At 37.3% G+C, this 25,775-nt stretch overlaps 1 protein-coding gene across 3 annotated transcripts in view; it reads right to left on the bottom strand.

Moving 5' to 3' along the window:
* Nucleotides 1–25,775, bottom strand: part of LOC124621787 (SURP and G-patch domain-containing protein 1) — a 173,435-nt gene that overhangs the window by 104,127 nt on the left and 43,533 nt on the right. For all 3 annotated transcript variants that reach the window (XM_047147222.1, XM_047147221.1, XM_047147223.1), the window contains 2 exons: nt 20,735–21,397; nt 20,527–20,659 (listed from right to left, as the gene is read on the bottom strand). In XM_047147222.1, the coding sequence (XP_047003178.1) occupies nt 20,527–20,659; nt 20,735–21,397 (796 nt within the window). The remainder of the gene's footprint in view (nt 1–20,526; nt 20,660–20,734; nt 21,398–25,775) is intronic.

Raw genomic sequence — 25,775 nt, 5'->3', positions numbered from 1 at the left:
CAAAGGTTCAGGAAGTTTTTCTTATTTTTCTACTGAGCAGCAGAAGTGTCCGAATAATAGTATATCTTTTTTGGAAGCTTTTGAAATTTATTTGTTAGATAAAAAATAAACTGCTTTTGAAAGGAGTAAACCACAACTGTATTGTGCTCCAGACAATCGGAAACAATGACAAAGCTCATATGCTCAATTTTGTCTTCCTGTTTGTAATAGATAACAAAAGGATGAATGGTAATCTGTTGTCTTGTCCAGTGGTAACTCTGAGCTTCATCCTGTAGAACTATACTATAATTTTCTGGAAAATCACATATGACAACAAATTCAGATTCCATAAGATTTACTCTTGTGGAGTTAAGGAATGTTCATTGTTGCTTGGCAATGAAGTCATGCCGAATCAAAGTAGACATCTTATTACAGTTGCTTGGCAATGAAGTCATGCTGAATCAAAGTAGACATCTTATTACAGTTGCTTGGCAATGAAGTCATGCCGAATCAAAGTAGACATCTTATTACAAAATAAATCTATGAATTCTTCAGAAGTTTTCTGAACAATTTTTAGAACACAGCGGTCAACTTACATCCCATGTCAGAACTGACCTCTTTCAATTAAGTTTTCATCAAAAGTCTTGTAAAATTTTACATATGACAATTTCTCCAGGGCAATATTCACAGTTTCCCATGTTGTAATCAACTGATGATGGGTTGCAAAGCATTTTTGCAATGCACTGCTTATAATTGTTTAAACTGCTGTGTGTTACTATATTTAGTTTGGCATTTTCTATCATTAATTTTATGTTTTGGTGAGTTGTGCACACACAGACAGTGTGTGTGCCACTCCAGCCAGCAAATACACAATGTTTCGGTCTCGACTTAGTAAATTTAGAGAAACCTATTTTTATGTTAGGAAACTTGTCTTTAAAATGTTTGTAAGCTTCTTTAAGGTTACAGAAAATAAATCTTTTTGATATTTTTGTTTTACTTCCACTTGTTTCTGTAATAGCCACAAAATCTTTAATACCTGGCATTGCCCAGCTAACTTCATCATTTTCATAAAATGAATGTAAAGTTTTGACAGTTTCTGTTCGTAAATACGTCCCTGGTTTTAGGTTTGGACCTTCCATGAATCCTTTCTCTTTCAAAAGTTTTTTGGACTGCCGAACAATGTAATTAGGAGCATTAAATTCCCTCATTATTTTCCTGACACTCCACTTTTCAGGTAAACTTGTAAGAATCGTTAGTTTTTTTGCTCTATTTATAGAATTATTAAAGTTTGTTTTGAGATTTTGAAGAACGGATTCATCAGCATCAGTATCTGATGAAGTTTCAACAGCAACAAAAAGTTTACGTGTCACTGATGAGGAGATTTTGTTCACTTTTGATTTGGGAACGCCTAGGTGTTACTTTTTTCTTATCAGTTGGGGGATGATTATCTCTGATCCAGAAGAATCTTCAACACTTTTATCACTGATGGGTTCTGGTGTATTTTTCGATGTGGTTACATCTTTACTACATTTATCACAAATCCTGCCTGGTTATTGTTACAAGGCCAGATCAGTCAATCATCCAGACTGTTGCCCTTGCAACTACTGAAAAGGCTGCTGCAGACACGTTTGTCTGGCCTCTCAACAGATACCCCTCCGTTGTGGTTGTACCTACGGTACGGCTATCTGTATCACTGAGGCACGCAAGCCTCCCCACCAACGGCAAGGTCCATGGTTCATGGGGGGAGGAGGAGAATGACTTAGCTGGTCCAATTGGATGAAGAAAAGTTATTTTCAGTTCATCAAGTTCTTTGTTTTTTTCTAAAATGTACCCAAGCCACCAGTTTCTGCCATATACAGTGGTGACATAGCGTGATACATCTTGTAACTTTAGTTTGTCTGGTGATATAGTTACTTCCATCTCCCAAATCTGCATATCACCTGAAAAGTATTTGACTATTAATTTTGATGTAGTGTTGGGAATGAACACATGAAATTGCTGTGTTCCTATGATTGTCAATGCCTCTTCAAGTCGGCTTTTTAAAAATATTTCTGAAGCACCATAGTCTTCTTGAGTGGACTAAGCAAAATCAACATTTTGATATTATCTACTGCCCACTCAAATAGATCTCATGGAGTTTGGATATGATTTTGGTATGGCCTTTGCAAACTTGCACGAGCTGCCAGTCTCTTAACTGAACCCTCTACTCCACCCCACGGCCCTTTCCCATGTGCTGTGACTGAAAACTACCACTCAGCTTTTATGTTGAAGTTTTCCTCATGAAGGCAAAGGTTCAGGAAGTTTTTCTTATTTTTCTACTGAGCAGCAGAAGTGTCCGAATAATAGTATATCTTTTTTGGAAGCTTTTGAAATTTATTTGTTAGATAAAAAATAAACTGCTTTTGAAAGGAGTAAACCACAACTGTATTGTGCTCCAGACAATCGGAAACAATGACAAAGCTCATATGCTCAATTTTGTCTTCCTGTTTGTAATAGATAACAAAAGGATGAATGGTAATCTGTTGTCTTGTCCAGTGGTAACTCTGAGCTTCATCCTGTAGAACTATACTATAATTTTCTGGAAAATCACATATGACAACAAATTCAGATTCCATAAGATTTACTCTTGTGGAGTTAAGGAATGTTCATTGTTGCTTGGCAATGAAGTCATGCCGAATCAAAGTAGACATCTTATTACAGTTGCTTGGCAATGAAGTCATGCTGAATCAAAGTAGACATCTTATTACAGTTGCTTGGCAATGAAGTCATGCCGAATCAAAGTAGACATCTTATTACAAAATAAATCTATGAATTCTTCAGAAGTTTTCTGAACAATTTTTAGAACACAGCGGTCAACTTACATCCCATGTCAGAACTGACCTCTTTCAATTAAGTTTTCATCAAAAGTCTTGTAAAATTTTACATATGACAATTTCTCCAGGGCAATATTCACAGTTTCCCATGTTGTAATCAACTGATGATGGGTTGCAAAGCATTTTTGCAATGCACTGCTTATAATTGTTTAAACTGCTGTGTGTTACTATATTTAGTTTGGCATTTTCTATCATTAATTTTATGTTTTGGTGAGTTGTGCACACACAGACAGTGTGTGTGCCACTCCAGCCAGCAAATACACAATGTTTCGGTCTCGACTTAGTAAATTTAGAGAAACCTATTTTTATGTTAGGAAACTTGTCTTTAAAATGTTTGTAAGCTTCTTTAAGGTTACAGAAAATAAATCTTTTTGATATTTTTGTTTTACTTCCACTTGTTTCTGTAATAGCCACAAAATCTTTAATACCTGGCATTGCCCAGCTAACTTCATCATTTTCATAAAATGAATGTAAAGTTTTGACAGTTTCTGTTCGTAAATACGTCCCTGGTTTTAGGTTTGGACCTTCCATGAATCCTTTCTCTTTCAAAAGTTTTTTGGACTGCCGAACAATGTAATTAGGAGCATTAAATTCCCTCATTATTTTCCTGACACTCCACTTTTCAGGTAAACTTGTAAGAATCGTTAGTTTTTTTGCTCTATTTATAGAATTATTAAAGTTTGTTTTGAGATTTTGAAGAACGGATTCATCAGCATCAGTATCTGATGAAGTTTCAACAGCAACAAAAAGTTTACGTGTCACTGATGAGGAGATTTTGTTCACTTTTGATTTGGGAACGCCTAGGTGTTACTTTTTTCTTATCAGTTGGGGGATGATTATCTCTGATCCAGAAGAATCTTCAACACTTTTATCACTGATGGGTTCTGGTGTATTTTTCGATGTGGTTACATCTTTACTACATTTATCACAAATCCTGCCTGGTTATTGTTACAAGGCCAGATCAGTCAATCATCCAGACTGTTGCCCTTGCAACTACTGAAAAGGCTGCTGCAGACACGTTTGTCTGGCCTCTCAACAGATACCCCTCCGTTGTGGTTGTACCTACGGTACGGCTATCTGTATCACTGAGGCACGCAAGCCTCCCCACCAACGGCAAGGTCCATGGTTCATGGGGGGAGGAGGAGAATGACTTAGCTGGTCCAATTGGATGAAGAAAAGTTATTTTCAGTTCATCAAGTTCTTTGTTTTTTTCTAAAATGTACCCAAGCCACCAGTTTCTGCCATATACAGTGGTGACATAGCGTGATACATCTTGTAACTTTAGTTTGTCTGGTGATATAGTTACTTCCATCTCCCAAATCTGCATATCACCTGAAAAGTATTTGACTATTAATTTTGATGTAGTGTTGGGAATGAACACATGAAATTGCTGTGTTCCTATGATTGTCAATGCCTCTTCAAGTCGGCTTTTTAAAAATATTTCTGAAGCACCATAGTCTTCTTGAGTGGACTAAGCAAAATCAACATTTTGATATTATCTACTGCCCACTCAAATAGATCTCATGGAGTTTGGATATGATTTTGGTATGGCCTTTGCAAACTTGCACGAGCTGCCAGTCTCTTAACTGAACCCTCTACTCCACCCCACGGCCCTTTCCCATGTGCTGTGACTGAAAACTACCACTCAGCTTTTATGTTGAAGTTTTCCTCATGAAGGCAAAGGTTCAGGAAGTTTTTCTTATTTTTCTACTGAGCAGCAGAAGTGTCCGAATAATAGTATATCTTTTTTGGAAGCTTTTGAAATTTATTTGTTAGATAAAAAATAAACTGCTTTTGAAAGGAGTAAACCACAACTGTATTGTGCTCCAGACAATCGGAAACAATGACAAAGCTCATATGCTCAATTTTGTCTTCCTGTTTGTAATAGATAACAAAAGGATGAATGGTAATCTGTTGTCTTGTCCAGTGGTAACTCTGAGCTTCATCCTGTAGAACTATACTATAATTTTCTGGAAAATCACATATGACAACAAATTCAGATTCCATAAGATTTACTCTTGTGGAGTTAAGGAATGTTCATTGTTGCTTGGCAATGAAGTCATGCCGAATCAAAGTAGACATCTTATTACAGTTGCTTGGCAATGAAGTCATGCTGAATCAAAGTAGACATCTTATTACAGTTGCTTGGCAATGAAGTCATGCCGAATCAAAGTAGACATCTTATTACAAAATAAATCTATGAATTCTTCAGAAGTTTTCTGAACAATTTTTAGAACACAGCGGTCAACTTACATCCCATGTCAGAACTGACCTCTTTCAATTAAGTTTTCATCAAAAGTCTTGTAAAATTTTACATATGACAATTTCTCCAGGGCAATATTCACAGTTTCCCATGTTGTAATCAACTGATGATGGGTTGCAAAGCATTTTTGCAATGCACTGCTTATAATTGTTTAAACTGCTGTGTGTTACTATATTTAGTTTGGCATTTTCTATCATTAATTTTATGTTTTGGTGAGTTGTGCACACACAGACAGTGTGTGTGCCACTCCAGCCAGCAAATACACAATGTTTCGGTCTCGACTTAGTAAATTTAGAGAAACCTATTTTTATGTTAGGAAACTTGTCTTTAAAATGTTTGTAAGCTTCTTTAAGGTTACAGAAAATAAATCTTTTTGATATTTTTGTTTTACTTCCACTTGTTTCTGTAATAGCCACAAAATCTTTAATACCTGGCATTGCCCAGCTAACTTCATCATTTTCATAAAATGAATGTAAAGTTTTGACAGTTTCTGTTCGTAAATACGTCCCTGGTTTTAGGTTTGGACCTTCCATGAATCCTTTCTCTTTCAAAAGTTTTTTGGACTGCCGAACAATGTAATTAGGAGCATTAAATTCCCTCATTATTTTCCTGACACTCCACTTTTCAGGTAAACTTGTAAGAATCGTTAGTTTTTTTGCTCTATTTATAGAATTATTAAAGTTTGTTTTGAGATTTTGAAGAACGGATTCATCAGCATCAGTATCTGATGAAGTTTCAACAGCAACAAAAAGTTTACGTGTCACTGATGAGGAGATTTTGTTCACTTTTGATTTGGGAACGCCTAGGTGTTACTTTTTTCTTATCAGTTGGGGGATGATTATCTCTGATCCAGAAGAATCTTCAACACTTTTATCACTGATGGGTTCTGGTGTATTTTTCGATGTGGTTACATCTTTACTACATTTATCACAAATCCTGCCACCACTAGGTATTTGTGGTAATAATTTGGGAATCCATGCTGTGACGTTTCTTTTTTTTTTCCCTGTCTCTAGTAAAATGAATTCTTCAATGGATTACAACACTGCACTCTTAGAGAACAGCACTTTTTACTTGGTTCCATATTGTTACAAAAACCACTTATAAACTCTCCTTCAATTTATGGATTTACTTGTAAATGAACTATTAAATATACTAGATACAAACTGGTCAACGCAGAGGTAACAATTGATTTGCACTAAAACCACAGTGCACAATAATGCTACAGGCACACTAAGCCTTAGAAGGTAACAGTCTCGTATCCTCTCAACAATGGGTCCAGTCTCTGAATGAATGCACAGACATCAAGAGCTGTGCTTGTTTCAACTTGTTCACAGCCTGCTGCCTACATAGACAGGAACACAAGCATGCTCAGCCTTCATACAGTGGCTAAAATCTGTGCAAATGAAATGTGAATTTTTTGACCAGAAGTATTACATCACACCTTATTTAAATCTTAGCCATAGGTCCCACACTCAACATTTCATTTTGCCAGTTAATAGACTATTAGTTTTGTAAGAAACTAAAAAAATAAGCAATCAATTATAGAAAATGTTGTTTAGTTTTGTTTCAAGAAGGTGATATTTTGATATTTCTAGTACTTTTTTACTTACTTTTGGTATATTTTAATGAAATTCCTGTTTGTTAAAGATCAGTTTGGTCAAACTACAGCTGTTAGTAAAAATAGTCCGGGATAACTTTTTTTAACAATGAACCCATCATCATCCCACATTTATATTTTGCCATGTATGAAGTAGTTATGGAAATATTTTGAAAATTTTCAATTATGTACTTTTTGTAAAAAAATTAAATCAAAATATTAATTAGTATTTTCAAAAAGTTTATTACTTAGAAGCTACATTTTTTTGTATATCACTGGAAAGAGCATGAAAAATGCTGAAAAATGACACCTTTCACAGCTCTATAGCTCAATTAGGGCAGCTCCTAGGGCAATTTTAAAAAAAGTCCGTTCACGCATTTTTGGCCAGTTTTTGAAAAGTTTACATAGCTATTTTCAGGAATGGTTTGAGGTAAAAAATTGAAATTTGGTACTTTTCTTAGTTTCAGTACCCACTATAAGTGTACCAACTTTCAGCAAAATCTAAGAGGGTGAGGTAAAATTTTTATTTAAAGTGTTTTGATTTGACATGGAATGACCCTATGTTGAATCATTCATGACATGATGATTGTCATGACCACGTGATTAGCAATGCACAAGGATGTTAAAGGGTGTGTCTTTGGATATGGAACCCAATGGGTGCTCTCAATTGTAAATTAAGTTTCAATACCGTATCTATATTTCATTCACTGCAATGTATGAGCAAAAACCAATCTACCTGCCGTGCGTTTTAACCCTGCGAGATATTTTAAAATTTTGCGCATCGTTTTACTTAACTTGATGCAACACAATGACTATATCATATAATCAAAAGAAATTCAGTCATCTATGAAGCAAAGATATCAGGTTATAAGATCTGCAAAAATCCAAACCCGGGTCTCCTGCTTACTAGGCAGGTGCATTAGCCACTAAGCCACCTTGGTACAGTCGTTCACACAACTGCACAGATTACCCTAGCATGCCTCTCTGCTCGATTTAAATTCTCACTGCCATCCCAGTCTACTTTAACCCCCTTACACAGGAACAAAATTGCTGTTGCGCTCCACGTTCTGGAATAGCACCTCAGCGTTGAACGTAAATGGGTGATCCAGCCTGAAACCCAGGGAAGGGTACCCATACAAATGAAATGACACAATTTCAGAGACTTTTCTGGTTTCATATAGTTTATATATACAAAATCTATATACATAACATCATATCTGTATGAGACTAGTAAAGTCACTGAAATCGTGTTAGACTTTAAACTACCCTCAAGATAAGCTATGTAACACATGGTGTCCCACAATGACCATTAGTAGGTCTGTTCTTCTTAACCTATATGAATGATCTTCCGATGACTTCTCGACACGGCCCAGTCTCGACACGGCCCAGTCTCGACACGGCCCAGTCTCGACACGGCCCAGTCTCGACACGGCCCAATCTCGACAGTCATGAATGATGATGATGATGATGATGATGATGAAGACAACACAACCACCCGGTCCCCAACCTGGCATGGAATCTAACCTAGGATCCCATGATCCAGAGGCAATTTCAGTCAAGTGTTACGCATAACACTCTGCATGCACATCAAATGCTAAACAGTCACCAGTATGGTTTCATTACAATAAACATAAGGCTAAGTTTATATAAACTTATTACTTTTCTGATCAGCCTCTGTACTTATTCCTTAAACAACAAAATTTATACATATTAACTGGCATGATAATACTTATCTTATTGGTTTGGAAGAACAATGAATAGCATTACAAATGACACATCTTGTGTACTGTAGCAATTATAATGTAAATAATAAGAGTGAGTACTTTTGCATGGTAATGACTGAATTCCTGTGATTAACATCACTCTGACTCAATTTCTCATAATAACTTTTGTATTACAGCTGACAAAAATATACTTCTTCAATGCAGTTCCTTAACCCATGCACTAAAAAAAAAAAATTAAGCTCAATCTGTGCATGCGTCTTTTTTGTGGTGAAAATGGGGAAAGCACTGATATTAAAATCATCACTAACTCAGATCCTTGAAGTGACACTGTCAAGTGTCTTTACTTAATGATGTGATTATTTCATTCACCAAATTTTTCAAAAGAGCTTAATTCTGCCATTTTTCATTATGCATTATATATGACTGATGGCTTTCTTCCTGTCTGAAGAGGTGGCACTACCAACAGCTTCGTGGGTGAGCACTTCAACTGCAGAAAGAGTGGGTTTTATTATTATTCCTGTCAATGTAACAATTTGAGCATAAATCAAGTATGTTACCATAGTCACCCAAATACAGGTTGGAACTTCTTGACAAATGGCTTTCAGCTACAAAAGTGTCCACAGTGAATGCAATGTTCTGTAGAACAGTAAAAGAGCAATTCATGCCTCCCTGGAAAAGGAACAGCTACATTAGGAGCTCAATAATTTTGTGTGTTGCTGTTCCTTTCTGTAATATTAATAGTAAACACGACAACTTACTGTATACTTCACAAACAAATCTATGATAGTAATCCACCTGGCCATACAATCTTTTTCCATAGATGTTCTAGCTTATCTTCTTCCCAATCCATTTTCTCGGCAATCTTCATAGCAGTGTTTTCGTTTATGTTCAGATATGCAGCAGTTATTTTGATCAATGGAGAGAATTGGCCCACCATTATGTTTTCTTTTCTCAAAGTAGGCACATAACATGCAAAAACATTTTACCTGACTTATCTTGTACAGGAATCCCATGGCCAAGAGAGTGACACTAACATTTCCAATGTAGATCTACTGTATGGCTTAATGGTGAGAGCCTCCTCTTGGATAAAATGTTGTTGTTTTTGTGATCTTCAGTCCAGAGACTGGTTTGATGCAGCTCTCCATGCTACTCTATCCTGTGCAAGCTTCTTCATCTCCCAGTACATACTGCAACCTACATTCTTCTGAATCTGGTTAATGTATTCATCTCTTGGTCTCCCTCTACAATTTTTACCCTCCACGCTGTCCTCCAATGCTAAATTTATGATCCCTTGATGCCTCAGAACATGTCATACCAACCGGTCCCTTCTTCTTGTCAAGTTGTGCCACAAACTCCTCTTCTCCCTAATTCTATTCAACACCTCGTCATTAGTTATGTGATCTACCCATCTAATCTTCAGCATTCTTCTGTAGCACCACATTTCGAAAGCTTCTATTATCTTCTTGTCCAAACTATTTATCGTCCATGTTTCACTTCCATACATGGCTACACTCCATACGAATACTTTCAGAAACGACTTCCTGACACTTAAATCAATACTCGATGTTAACAAATTTCGCTTCTTCAGAAACGCTTTCCTTGTCATTGCCAGTCTACATTTTATATCCTCTCTACTTCGACCATCATCAGTTATTTTGCTCCCCAAATAGCAAAACTCCTTTACTACTTTAAGTGTCTCATTTCCTAATCTAATTCCCTCAGCATCACCCGACTTAATTCGACTACATTCCATGATCCTCGTTTTGCTTTTGTTGATGTTCATCTTATATCCTCCTTTCAAGACACTGTCCATTCCGTTCAACTGCTCTTCCAAGTCCTTTGCTGTCTCGGACAGAATTACAATGTCATTGGCAAATCTCAAAGTTTTTATTTCTTCTACATGGATTTTAATACCTACTCCAAATTTTTCTTTTGTTTCCTTTACTGCTTGCTCAATATACACATTTAATAACATTGGGGAGAGGCTACAACCCTGTCTCACTCCCTTCCCAACCACTGCTTCCCTTTCATGCCCCTCAACTCTAATAACTGCCATCTGATTTCTGTACAAATTGTAAATAGCCTTTCGCTCCCTGTATTTTACCCCTGCCACCTTTAGAATTTGAAAGAGAGTATTCCAGTCAACATTGTCAAAAGCTTTCTCTAAGTCTACAAATGCTAGAAATGTAGGTTTGCCTTTCCTTAATCTTATCTTCTAAGATAAGTCGTAAGGTCAGTATTGCCTCACGTGTTCCAACATTTCTACGGAATCCAAACTGATCTTCCCCGAGGTCAGCTTCTACCAGTTTTTCCATTCGTCTGTAAAGAATTCGTGTTAGTATTTTGCAGCTGTGACTTATTAAACTGATTGTTCGGTAATTTTCACATCTGTCAACACCTGCTTTCTTTGGGATTGGAATTATTATATTCTTCTTGAAGTCTGAGGGTATTTCGGCTGTCTCATACATCTTGCTCACCAGATGGTAGAGTTTTGTCAGGACTGGCTGTCCCAAGGCCATCAGTAGTTCTAATGGAATGTTGTCTACTCCCGGGGCCTTGTTTTGACTCAGGTCTTTCAGTGCTCCGTCAAACTCTTCACGTAGTATCGTATCTCCCATTTCATCTTCATCTACATCCTCTTCCATTTCCACAATATTGTCCTTAAGTACATTGCCCTTGTATGGACCCTCTATATACTCCCTCCACCTTTCTGCTTTCCCTTTTTTGCTTAGAACTGGCTTTCCATCTGAGCTCTTGATATTCATACAAGTGGTTCTCTTATCTCCAAAGGTCTCTCTAATTTTCCTGTAGGCAGTATCTATCTTACCCCTAGTGAGATAAGCCTCTACATCCTTACATTTGTCCGCTAGCCATCCCTGCTTAGCCATTTTGCACTTCCTGTCGATCTCATTTTTGAGACGTTTGTATTCCTTTTTGCCTGCTTCATTTACTGCATTTTTATATTTACTCCTTACATCAATTAAATTCAATATTTCTTCTGTTACCCAAGGACTTCTACTAGCCCTCATCTTTTTACCTACTTGATCCTCTGCTGCCTTCACTGCTTCATCCCTCAGAGCTACCCATTCTTCTTCTACTGTACTTCTTTCCCCCATTCCTGTCAATTGTTCCCTTATGCTCTCCCTGAAACTCTGTACAACCTCTGGTTTAGTCAGTTTATCCAGGTCCTATCTCCTTAAATTCCCACCTTTTTGCAGTTTATTCAGTTTTAATCTACAGTTCATAACCAATAGATTGTGTTCAGAGTCCACATCTGCCTGGAAATGTCTTACAATTTAAAACCTGGTTCCTAAATCTCTGCATTATATAATCTATCTGATACCTTATAGTATTTCCAAGATTCTTCCATGTATACAACCTTCTTTTATGATTCTTGAACCAAGTGTTAGCTATGATTAGGTTGTGCTCTGTGCAAAATTCTACTAGGCGGCTTCCTCTTTCATTTCTTACCGCTTATCCATATTCACCTACTATGTTTCCTTCTCTCCCTTTTCCTACTCTCGAATTCCAGTCACCCATGACTATTAAATTTTCGTCTCCCTTCACTACCTGAATAATTTCTTTTATCTCATCATACATTTCATCAATTCCTTCATCATCTGCAGAGCTAGTTGGCATATAAACTTGTACTACTGTAGTAGCCGTGGGTCATGTCCATCTTGGCCACAATAATGCGTCACTATTCCGTTTGTAGTAGCTTACCTGCACTCCTATTTTTTTTATTCATTATTAAACCTGCTCCTGCATTACCCATATTTGATTTTGTATTTATAACCCTGTATTCACCTGACCAAAAGTTGGATAAAATATTCTGGGGATAAAATAGTCCCCATTCATATCTCTAGGAGGGTACTAATCAGCAGAATCTTGTCATTAGGGGGAAAAAACTATCACTCCAAGGGACCAAAAGTGAAGCGTTAGATTCTTTAAGTGGATAGGTCGATTAGACAATTTAAAATGGGGAAATAGATAGATTTAAGGTAGCCCTAGATATAATGGGAGTCAGGGCATTATGGTGGCAAGAAGAACACGTCAGTATAGGTTTTTTTAACAGATGTCCTACCATATTGTTCCCTCCTTTTGTCAGTGTTTTCCATACATTCCATTCCTCACTGATTCTTTGGAGAACCTCCTCATTCCTTATCACATCATACCACCTTTTCTTCTGTAATACCATATCTCAAATGCTTTGATTCTCATCTTTTCTGGTTTTCTCACTTCCATGTTTCACTATTACACAATGCTGTCATATAAACACACACGCTCAGATATTTTTTCCTCAAATTAAGGTCTATGTTTGATACTAGTAGACTTTTCTTGGCCAAGAACACCCTTTTCACCATTGCTCGTCTGCTTCTTACGTCCTATTTTCTCCATTTGTCATGGGTTATTTTGCTGCCTAGGTAGCAGAATTCCTTAGTTTGACCTACTTCGCTTTCATTAATCCAGATGCTAAGTTTCTTGCTGTTCTCATCTCTGCCACTTCTCATTACTTTCATTTTTCTTCAGTTTACTTTCAATTATTATTCTATAATCATTAGACTGCTTATTCCATTCACCAGATTCTGCAATTCTTCTTCACTTTCACTAAGGATAGCAATGTAATCAGTGATTATTTTTATTAAAATCCTTTCATCTTGAATTTTAATTCGACCTTTCTTTTATTTCCATAATTGCTTCTTCTATGTAGTCATTGAACAGCGTGGGCAAAAGACTACATCCTTGTCTTATGCCCTTTTTAATCCAAGCAATTTAGTCTTTGCCTCATACTCTCATTGTTCCCTCTTGGTCCTTGTACAAATTGTATATCACCTGTCTTTCCCTACAGCTTATTCCTATTTTTCTCAGAATGTTGAACATCTTGCACCTTTTTACACTGTTGAATGCTTTTTCTAAGTCAACAAATCCTATGAACGTGTCTTGATTTTTGTTTAGTCTTACTTCCATTGTCAACCGAAATGTCAGAATTGCCTCTCTGGTACCTTTAGCTTTCCTAAAGCCAAATTGATCAACGTTTAACACATCCTCAATTTTTTTACAGTTATCAACACAAAATTAAATAGGGATAATGCAGGAGTAGGCCTAATAACAAATAAGAAAATAAAAATGCCGGAAAGCTACTATGAACAAAAACGTGAATGGATTGATAAGCACAAATCCAGTATTCACTGGACTATTACCAGTTTGCATGCCCTCTAGCTCCACAGATGAAGAGATTGAAAGAATTTATGAGACAGAGGAAATTATTCACATTGTCAATGGAGATGGAAATTTATTTGTGTTAGGTGACTGGAATTTGGTAGTCGGAAAAGGTAGAGAAGGAACCATAGTAGAACATGGACTGAGAGAAAGGATTGAAAGAGGAAGCAACCTGGTAGAATTTTCTGCACAGTGTAATTTAATCATTGCTAACACTTTGTTTAAGAATCTGACAGAGCACTGAAAGACCTAGGTGGAAACAACGCCACTGGAACAGCTGCTACGCTTGGTGTGCAAGATGTAAAAAACGTGTTAAATACTCCTAGACTTCAAAAAGAATGGAATAATTCCAGACCAAAAGAAGGCGGGTGTTGAAAGGTTTAAGGAATAATTCCAGATCAAAAGAAGACAGGTACTGAAAGGTTTAAATGATACCACTAAACCATCAGTTTAATACGTCATAGTTAAGGCCTTTGTCAGCAGTAGACACACACACACACACACACACACACACACGTAAGTGCAAGTTACACACACATCTGCAGTCTCAGAGAGCTGAAACTACACTCTATATTTATAGCTTTTGTATATTTAGAGAAACGGGTTTGACAATGTTGTCTGGACCACAGTCTTTGAAATTTTGAAGGTAACAGGGATAAAACACAGGAGCAAAAGGTTATTTATTACTTGTACAGAAACCAGTCTGCAGTTCTAACAGTTGAAAGGCCTGAAAGGAAAGCAGTGGTTGAGAAGAAAGTGAGAAAGGACTGTAGCCTACTCCCAATGTTATTTGTTTTTTTACACTCAGCAAGGAGAAATTTGGTGTAGGAAATAATGTTCTAAAACAAGAAATATGAACTTTTGAGGTTTGCCAATGACACTGTAATTAAGTCAGAGATGACACAGGCCATTGAAGAGCAACCGAATGGGATGGACAGTGTCTTTAAAAATGATTGTAAGTTGAATATCAACAGAAGTAAAATAAGGGTAATGGAATGTAGTCGAATAAAATCAGGTGATGCTGAGAGAATTAGATTAGGAAATGAGGCACTCTGAGGAGTATAGTCTCCATTTATTTGTCATTATCCCAAATGTTTATTTAACAAATCTTTTTCTCAAGGGCATACAACTGTATTAACTTTTCCCACAGTCCAAACTTTTCTGAACAGAAGGCTGTCTATTAAGTTCTATAACAAGGAGGTAAGTAACTCCCGAAGTGACATATGGCATATTATTTTGCATTCTTAGAAATATAGTATGCGCTCGTAGCAAATTCAGTATTTTTCAGTTTTCTATACAACGTATGTTGTGTGAACACACCCCTACCATGTTTTTTGCCACAGGAACCAGCACCGAGAACTAATAGTAGACGTCAGCAACTGCTTGGAGTATGACAGATTAATATTGTTTGTGATTTTATTAGAGCATCCCAAGAGAATTTTTAGAACACTGTATACACGTCCTTTCAGCTAGACAAACTACTTAGTTTTAGGAACCCCTTTCACATATTTTTCACTAATGACGTATTTAAATCAAGAAAAACGTCACCATTGGTAAGCAAACTGATGCAAGATAAATACATTCCCGTAGTCCAACAATGGAAAATCCAGGATGGAATGTAACAGTATTATCAGAAGGGAAGTTGCTACTCACCATACAGCAGAGATGCTGAGTCGCAGATAGGCACAACATAAAGATCTTCACAATTAAAGCTTTTGGCCAATGGCCTTTGTCAACAATAGACACACATAAGCGCGCGCGCGCACGCACACACACGCGCACGCACGCACACACATGCGCACGCACGCACACACAACTCGTGTGTGTGAGTTGCATTTTCGTGAGTGTGTTTTCCCTTAGTCCACCTCTTTTCGTTGGTCTGTAGTAACAGGGAACTAAAAATCCATATTTTCTTGTATCCTTTTAGTGTTCTTTCAGTTTAAATAGCAAAATGAAAGTAGAAATATTACACACTGTTATATAGAAGAACTTTAAAAGCTTGACTGAGAGAGATCGAGTGGTCCAGGGAAAGATCCTTCAAAACACAGCTACTGGTTTCACTATATATGAATCAACTAACAAAAATTTGATTCTTAATAGGTATGCACAATTCTGTGGAGCTAGAGATGGTGGTGACATAAAACACGAACTTTTTTCATCTTGTGGTAGTGCATTCTACCAGAAGTATGAAATCAAAAATTGAAAGAAGGAACAACCAAATTATTAGTCCTTTAGATGTAGAAACAACTATAAACTTAATTGTATATCTTGCATCAGCAGCTTTTCACTTCCAATTTAAAGCAATAACGTAAAACACTGCCAGATTTTACTGCAGTCCAACCATAGTGATTTTCATCTTACATAGATCTGTGGACTGTTCTTCACTTTTGTATCTTCAAATGTGAAATGTACTTTCCACTTAAAGGTAGCATTTGGATGAGAACTAATGTGTTGCTCTGTATAGAATAAGGTGTGAAGTTCTGTAAGACCGTATCAGATGATTGTGCAATTCAAACTGACAAAGCTGATTAAAAATTCAAATACAGTGAGCACTGTTCACTCTCTGTAAAGTATGATACAAAACACAGTGTATAGTAAGCTAGACACTATATCGCATCACTTTAAACACAGCTGTGAATCATGTGAACATGCCTGACAAATAGTGTCTTTTCCCAAAGACCTTTCTTTTTACTGGATACATTCTTTGGCTGATGTTTTGTTAATGTTGATGTTTTTATGATCCTTTTTCTTTCCTTTTTATCTGGCAGGGTCAAGTCACGATGTTTAATCAGCAGATCTTAAAATGTCACAATTCTGTGCGGTCTCACAGCTGATGAAATATTTAAAACATTTTGCCATATAGTTACATTTCTGTTTGTTGTTCAAAAGTAATTTACCACAACCAATTTCATAAGAGATGTTCATCGGCGGATAGCCTCAAAGTTTTAACAGAAAAGATTTGATACGAGTCTGATTTCATTTCAATTCTTGTTGGATGATGCTCCGAGTTAAGTTGGATACCCTTCAGACATACATTATGTCTCTTGGGCTGATGGTTGCTAAATAATTAACATGAAACATACCTAACACAGAGTTTGGCAACCGTCATATCTTCATATACTTTAGGTCATCTTGTACTGTGTGGACATAATTTACAAATTGGACATCTGCAAATCTATCATCATTTCTGTATTTTGTGAGCTGAAAAGTTTCATATCACTTTCCTTAACTTCTTTTCATTTCAAAACTGATCTCTGAAATCTCTTCTTAGAAGTCTTACATACTTAGCAAGAGTCCTGAACAATTCTACATGTTACAATCGAAATTGTGTATTCCCTCTAAATTCTTTCTATTGTTCTCATTAACTGAGACATGGGAACTGAAAATTATGTACCCTTTTGCTTCTATATTTTAGGGTCAGTACAAAGAGTCAGAGATGGAGATCTGAAATCTACTATAGATTCTGTAACTGAACTGATGCTCAACACTTTAAGAAAGATGGGAGTGGCAGTTTCAAATGTGGCACTGGTACCTTGGGGCACCTTACATAATTGGTTCTGTCATAGATCAAGTGGCTGCGAATTCACAACTTGCCGTCCACACACACATCACCTCCCAGATTTTGTAATCGTCCTCTTGTAAGTGGAATACCGTGCTAGCACTGGCAGTCAGTGGTTTTTTGCTCCTGACGACGATGGCAGTGACAGCTGTCAAAAGCTCCAGTGTTTTATTTGAAATTATGCAACAACTTGTACACCTAGAAGAGTTTATTCAGACACAGAAGGCTGGTGCATATTCCCTGACTTGTTTACTTTGATGGTACGTTCTCCCTTCAGTACTCAATAAATATCCACAATTAAAATTTTCTCGTTTCTTGAACAGCTAGTAACTTAATGTAATCAAGGTGGTGAACTTCACATTTTACATCACACAATTACATTAAATCCCTAACGTTATTAAACAATAATATACCATGCAATAGATGATACTTAATTTACACTTATCCTATTTTCCATAATCTTGTGTGTTTTGCCACTATTGTACCAGATATTTAAATTTAGTGATACTTTCTGGAAACTGAGTGAAGATATTTTGTTAACTGTTCCACCCTTTTAGCCCTCTACCAAAACAAGAATATTCAACTTCACTGTTCCATGATTTCACACTTATTTGGTGTTGATTGTCATTTCTTGCCTTATATACCTCATCAGGACAAGCCAATACCCTATACACTTTGGTGACTTTCTATCATCAAAAGATTTTCTTTGTTTTTATGTAAGAGCAGGTACTATTTTAGCAATTTTTATGGCCACTTTTTTTTTGGTGGCCACTACACTTATCCCAAATTTGGCTAGGACTTACAGTTTTGTCAACAATTCCGTGTTTTATAAGTTGGCCACACCTGGAAATTCATTCTTTACTGTTGTCCATCACCACCATTTTGTGCCGTGCCATGCCATGGCATGTGATTCTGTGATAACTTCAAGTAAACAAGGAATGAATACACTTTGAAACATTGCTAATGGGCTGTGATATTGAAAGTTTGATTGCAACAGCATGTTGTTTCAAACCTGCCACTTTTCGCAGTTACTGAGGAAACTTGACACTGTGAGTTAGTTGGGAAAATATTACTTCCCACTGGACATGATGAATAAAGAACTGAAGCATGAATATTCATTGCTAACACATAAAACCTGCACATTCAAATATAGATCTATGTTTACATTTTTTATGAAAGTGAAAACAGCACTTTTGCTTTTGTGTGAATGATAAATTCATAGCTGCATGACAAATTATCATGCACCGGAGGTAGCAACAAACATCACAACAATTCTTTTCACCTATCCCCTTTATGGTAGGATATATTTCCCTGTTGTTATATGTGAATCTGTTGACTACATCCCTCTTATCCCTCGACTTCTCCCCAACACACTTCTCAGCTGTATCCACTACGCTGCTGTATTTCTAATTAAGTAGCTTGCTTTTTCTGGATCTCTTGGTATTATTTTGTTACCTGCTTGAACATTGGAATAATCCTTAATGCTCTTGTATGACTTCTTATATACCCATACACGTTTCTCCTTTTCTCTTGGTAATGTTGGCTGTTTCAGGAAGCATAATCCTTTTTTCTGTCATCACTGCTCTATAGTAATAAAACAGATCTGGTGATGTGCTTTATTACTTTTAGTGGAATATGTTTTGCTTCCTACTCTGATATAATCTGCTAGTCTGATAACATATTGTTAGCATCATCTACTGTAGTCAACCACTGACTGAATGTTTCAGCCAGATACTTTTCTATTTGCACCCACATTAATTATGTGATATTCAGCAACTACTGTTTTTGTCTGCTTTTTACTCTCTAAGTGTACTTCAACACTACTGCCTTGTGGCCATTTACTCAGTAATGACATGTATTTTCTACCATATGTCATCAGGTTTTATCAGAAAAACATCCAGTAAGTTATCACCCCTTGTATTTTCTGAACAAACTGCATGTAGGCTTCTTCCTAAATCAGCCTGTTTGCTATGAGTTGATTCCTGTCCTGCGAATCAAATTTTCATTCCTGATGTTATGTCTGCACCAATCACTATACTTCAAACCTGCTTGTCAGTCAGGTTCCCAGTTCACCAATTTTTCAACTGTATTATTGTATCACACTATGTTATGTGTTTACCACACTATGTTGTATGTTTCCCAACGTAAATTGCATATGGATATTTAGTTAATAAGGGGTGATATAACAATATGTCTGATACACTGCTACTTGTTACTATCCCATTTGCAATAATAAAAACAAGAAGTCATTCCATGGCATTAAGTTTCACCAAAAAGCGAAGGGGAAAAAGTATTACATAAAACTGAGATTGGCATCAAAGCAAATTGTTAATCCTCAACAATTCAACAATATAAAATTTTCTACAGCCTTAGGTCAAATGGGCAGGATAACACAAAAATCTTTATGCAAAGAATATTACTTACACACACACACACACACACACACACACACACACACACAGAGAGAGAGAGAGAGAGAGAGAGAGAGAGAGAGAGAGAGAGAGAGAGAGAGAGACCAGCTTTAAAAATCTGAGCTGTCAAAAGACCTCATATAATTGAAGTTTTCATAAGTTTCAAATACAGCTTACAGCTCACTGAGTACAATAAAGTGCCACGAGTTACTCTGGTAGTATGAAAAATATAACCAAATTCCAATAACTGTGATTTTCTGATTTCAATAATATAACTGTAGCAGCTATGGTGTAAGGATTGCTTTCTCCATTAAAATGTAAAGAAAGTGTGAGAAACTGCCACGGTCTCAAAGATATCAAGACAAAAGTAAACAAATTCTGCTAACTGAGAAAGATCTCAATGGATTCCTGCACACCTGCACCATAAATGAAGAATTCATACAAATCCAGTACATGATCTCACAAGATGATAAATTCAGTTTCAGTCCACTGTAGATACACCACTATAGTTCAATTAATGCAACATGAAATTTCAACTGTCCAGATGCCCTGTGTTCTACACTATCAGAACAGCTGCATACAGGCATAGCAACAATTTTGCATACTTTGACTGCTATGCTATTTAAATGAGTCCTTTAAAGTTATGTTCTCCAAAATATTGATCAAGTCAAAACAAAACAAAAAGTCACCTTTTCCAGCTCCTCTGGACTTGTGATTTGCATTCTGCTTACCCTGATTTGTTTAGTAAATCAATAAAGCAACAGCTAGCCAACATTCCAAAAGTAACACGTATATGCTAACATATCTGTTTGGCAGTTTTACAACTGAATGTCAAACATACTAGCTACTCTCATGCATTATTACCTAAATCAAATTGACGACATCTCAACAGAAACTTACCATACAGACTGGTCATCAGGATTTCGTATCTTTATGATTTCTTCAATATCATCCCCACACTGCGCCACCATCCGTGCTACTTCCCTCATAGACTCTTCTGTCGACGGTACATGGGGCTCTGCAGCTGAGGAGACTAGGAAACTCTTATGAGCACCGTGTTTTGATTACACCTGTAGCAGTAGCAACTGCAGCTGTGTGGAGTAGTTACCTCCAGTCGGGGGCGGCTGAGCGGCGGCCACGAGATGCGGCATCGGGGCTGAGGTCGGCGGAGGCTGCTGCTGGAGGGAGACCAGCTGAGGTGGTGGTACAAGCAAAGTCTGAGGAGGGGGAGGGCCCTGCACTGGCAAGGACGCAGCTGCCGGAGTCTGTACTGTCGGTGGCAGTGTCTGGAGTTGGACCGGTGCTGGCGGTGGTGGAGGGTACTGCATGTACTGTGGTGCCATTGGAGGAGGATGTGACAGAACCACAGTCGGAGGAGGAACAGAAGGTGTGATGCCTAGAGGAGCAATATTAGGGGCTCCACTGACTGGGGCGGCCACTGAGGTTACTGAATGTGACTGTGGAGCCAGCACCAATGCTGGAGCGGCTTCAGGTGAAACCAGAGGTGGTGCTGGAGTTTGTACTAATTGAGGAGGGTGTTCCACAGCAGTCAGGCAGTGAGCCATTGTTAGAGGAAGTGTTGGAATCTGCATTTGCTGCAGAGGCTGTGCCTGTTGAACTGGTGGTGGAGGTGGCTGTGAAAAATCACTGACAGGTGAAGTGCCTCTGGTGGGAGAACAAGGGGATGATGGTCGAACTTGATGAGACTGCCAGCTTTCCCAACCGCTGTTATTCCTGCTGCGTTCACTCCTCTCGTGTCGATCTATTGTTTCTGTTAAAAAAAAAAAAGTAACATTCTCAGATTTAACAGTTTGCTTTGAAACTCTCCACAAATATTTCTGACTAATAAATAAAAACTAAAAGATAAAGAGATAATTTAGGCAATATTTAGAGACCGTAGAATATATCTGCATTCTCTACAATCTCAGTTAGCAATATACTATTGTTAATTCAGAAAGACGCATTACTTAGCACGGCAAATTGGTTACTCAGCCATAATAGTCACTACCTTGGTTACATGACTAGAAAAAGTAGCTTTCCAATTCAAAGTAGAGAGTATTGTTACCTCACAGTGTGAGTGCAAAAAGTGATCACAAAAGTAACTATGGAAAATATCTTCACAGAAAGCAACAACAACTTTCCATTAAGTCACTAATTTTACTGACAATGAGGAAGAGAATGGTGTGACAGAGCCAACAGAAAAGGTGACAGTAGGTGCAAAAAAACGTAAACAAGCAATGGTTAAGTACATCAGTGTAGAATAGAATTGAATTATTTGCCTCGAAGCAAAAGAGTAAAATACACACAACAAATATTTAACTGACAATTTAGATAAATGTGTTATTAGACAACATTTATGCAACATTATGAACATTACAAGGAAATATCATATTTGCATAAACTTCACAGTTCTCATCACAAAGGAGTAGATTTCCATGCTAGCAAAGAAACTTTGAGAAATTCTGCTCCACCTACAGTATTTGATTTTAAAAGTGCCAAAATGAAATGAGTTACGTGTGGACAAGAGGACATCATTGAGAAAAGAGCATCTACATTGGGTTTTTAATGCAAAAAAAAAGAACAATGCCAGGCAATTTTTCATTGTTGTAAATGCAAAGTTCTCTTTCATGTTCACTTCTCCTCTATAATAGGAAAACTTCAGAGAATCATGTAGAAATGGACAGAATAAAGTTAAAAATTTGTAGAGACAAGGCAAGCCACAATTTGGCATTAATTAAGGACTGCCAACCTTCTCCTCTTTAATCTATCCACAACATTTTTGAAGAAAATGTTTACTTTTCTACTGTATCCATGCCATCTAGTCCTTCAACTTATAGAACTGATTGAGAGTCTCACAAATAACATCATCCATAATCATGACAAATCAATCATCACATTCTCTAAACAGAAAAAATAATAGTGAATGCTTTTATTGATAGTAAATAACCTCTGTGAGATGCCTAGCATGGTGCAAGCCTTTTTGACATAATGCTACTTCAGTGATTTGCGAGTAATTTTGCTTTCCCCCCCCCCCCCCCCCCCCCCCCCCTCCCCAAGCAACTTTTCAGTTGGCCTCACAGGGCTGAGTGAACGTCACTGCAGACAGATCTTTCCACAAGAGAAAAAATTTAAGGTAGTCATCAGGAGTTTAAACCTGGACCCCCATCATTACTGGGTAGTAACACTAACCACTAGATTACATTGTCAGTTTAATTTTTATGCTGTGATACTAGAAGTGCTGTGTATCATGCCAAAGAAGTACACGATTACTGGAAGAGACAATGGAACTGAAAATGTGATAAGTTTGCTCAATTTAGATTCGTCCATAACGGATGGAAGATGACAAATCAATAGGCACACCTGTGGGAAAGAGCAACATCACCAGCGAAAAAAATTTCATAGATAAGCTCCTATGGCCAACAAAGGATCGTAAGCAGCCAAAATGTGCATCTCCTCTTTCTGTTCTGGTTTTCAATGGGCACTTCATTCAGTGGCACTTATGACATCACTCCACTTGTGAATGTACCAGAGTGTATACAGAGCAAGCTGGGTCTTCCATCTGATCTTTTCACTTACGTATGTCCTAAGTGCATGTGTAACATACGCCTGGATCTATCCAAACTTTGATCAGTTTGTACCTCATTTAGATTTATTATCGGGCTTTCCTTTTCAATGTGCTGATTCCATTAGTGTAATTAGTTTTGCTGGAAACCACATTAATTAAAAATGATTAACAACGGAAAATTTCACAATAATACAAGGTGGAAACTGACGTCATTCACTAGAAAGAGTGGCATCCAGATGTTATAGTATTGTATTAGGTTAGTGATAAGCTCATAGCATTTTGTTTCGCATATTGGTATTCTGGCAGCCATGGGTTTATTTATCGACTGATATTTTTTATTCGTAGTTCACTGTTGCTATTTGTTTATGTACTGTCATTTGGAGACAGCGGAGCTGTAGACACTAAAAAATGGAAACCAAAGTTGAGAAATCTGAACATTTTTGACATATTCTTCTGCTTGAGTTCAGAGGTGTGACAGCAGCAACGGCAGCTAGAAAAATTGTGTCATGTATGAGAATAATGCCACTGAGTAGAGAATGGCAGCAAATAGTTTTCTTGTTTTAAGGAGTATCTTGCATGCAATGGGGAAGGTTCAAAAATCAGGTATATAGGTACTTCGTGCACTAAGCCAAACTCACAAAAATCTGTGAGTGGCTATATGTGCATCTCTGCTTGCTGATCAACAATTGGCTCATAAACAAAACCGACCATCCGTATTCTGTATCATTATTGGTGACGAGAAATGGTGGTGTTATTCTAAAATATGGAAAAGAAAGCAGCAACTCGCCATACAAAGATCTGCACACATCCATAATATATAACTGTTTGCGCCTGATGGGACACCAACAGGGTGGTGCATATTGAAGTGCTTCCCTCAGGTGTAACCATCACAGCTGACATTAACTGTCAAAAACTGAGACATCTTGCAGACACCATCCACCACCAGGAAGACTGTGTGAAGTTGTGCTACTCCATGATAATGCCCATCCGCGTTCTGCTACACTAACAAGAAACAATATTCAGAAGTCAGGTTGGAAAGTCATTCTGCACCCAACTTACTCAGCTGATATTGCACACTCAGATTTTCACCTTCTCTACGCTCTATTACACAACCGTCAAGAAACTTCCTTTCCTGATGAAAATATGCTCCAAACAAGGCTTGTTGCATTCTTCACTTCAAAACCATGGTTTTTAAAGTTGTGGAATCGAACAGTTGCACCAGCGTAGGCAGACTGTGGTAAATAGTGAAGGGGAATATATTTTTGATGACTGAAGTCTCTTTTATGTGCCTCTGTTGTTTTTTTAAGCTAATAGAGAAATGCTATGAACTTATGCGCCAACCTAATAGTTTGATTATCCTGAAACTAATTAACTTATCAGATACTGTAATTAATGTTAAAGTGGGGGAAGTACCTATATTTTTCAGCTCAGGTTTAGTCATTGTATTTGTTAGATTTCAGACTTTATCGCTATACTTTCGTTGCTCCACTTTTTATTAAGGTAGTAACACTTTTCACAAATTAAGTAGGCAGTGAGTAAGGTTTCTTATAAATTTGCATCAATGATAACACATCTAAAGTGGTTCCTACACTCGAAAACATGTCATTCGCAATGCAAATGTATCAAATGGTTACATGATCTTTTGTGTTTTCCTAAATGACTACATGTTTCGTAAACCAAGTTACTGCTATAACACATAACTCATACAAATTAAAATCTAACCTAGCCATTTTTCAAACTTCTATGTACGAGGATCATTTCAAAGTCCTACACACTGTAAGACAAAACTGAAGAAAATAATTTATTTTACAAAATACCTTTACAAGCCTTCAGTATAATGTCCATTCTTGCTTATGACACCTTCCCAACATTCTGGCATCTTCCATATTCCTTATAGGGCACCTTCATTGTTGAGCTGTCTGATTACTCTGTTTACCTCCCTGAAAGCTTCATCAATTGTATCAAAACATTTTCCATGGAGAGAAAGATCGAAGTCTGCTGGGCTCATATTACGACCATTCAGTGGGTGGGGAAGTATTTGGCATCCATATTTGTTGAGCTTTTCTCTCATTGGTAGGGCCTACAAGGTCTTGGATTGTTGTGCAAAATGAGGACACCAGTTGTAAGCATGTCAGGGCTTCTTTCACAAATTATCGGCAGTAAAACATTTTGCAGAACAGCTTGTAGTACGTGCCTGTTACAGATGTCCCCTGGGGCAATACTTGAAGCTACAACTACATTCATGTCACACGCAAAGATCATCAGTAGTTTCACCTTTGATTTTTGGGAGCAAAATTTTTTCAGGCACTGCGAACCTGAATTTCTCCACTGTGAGAACAGACTTCAGTTCTGGCTCAAGATCTCATATGCAGACTTCATCAAATGCAATAATCCTTTTCAGAAACTGTTCTGTTTGATAATGATGAGGCAATACTCCTGCGACTATTCTGCGACCTGCCTTCTGCTCTTCACTCAGATCACGAGGAATTAATCTGGCAGCAAATTTTTTCATCTTTCAACTTTTTAATTTATGATTCTGTAAACTAAAGTGACAAGACATTCTGGCCTCATATGCAATTTCCCC

Source organism: Schistocerca americana, chromosome 7 (genome assembly GCF_021461395.2).
Source record: "Schistocerca americana isolate TAMUIC-IGC-003095 chromosome 7, iqSchAmer2.1, whole genome shotgun sequence".
Taxonomy (NCBI): Eukaryota; Metazoa; Arthropoda; class Insecta; order Orthoptera; family Acrididae; genus Schistocerca; species Schistocerca americana.
Note: the sequence above shows the minus strand (reverse complement) of the source record. Positions and strands in the feature narration are given on the sequence as shown.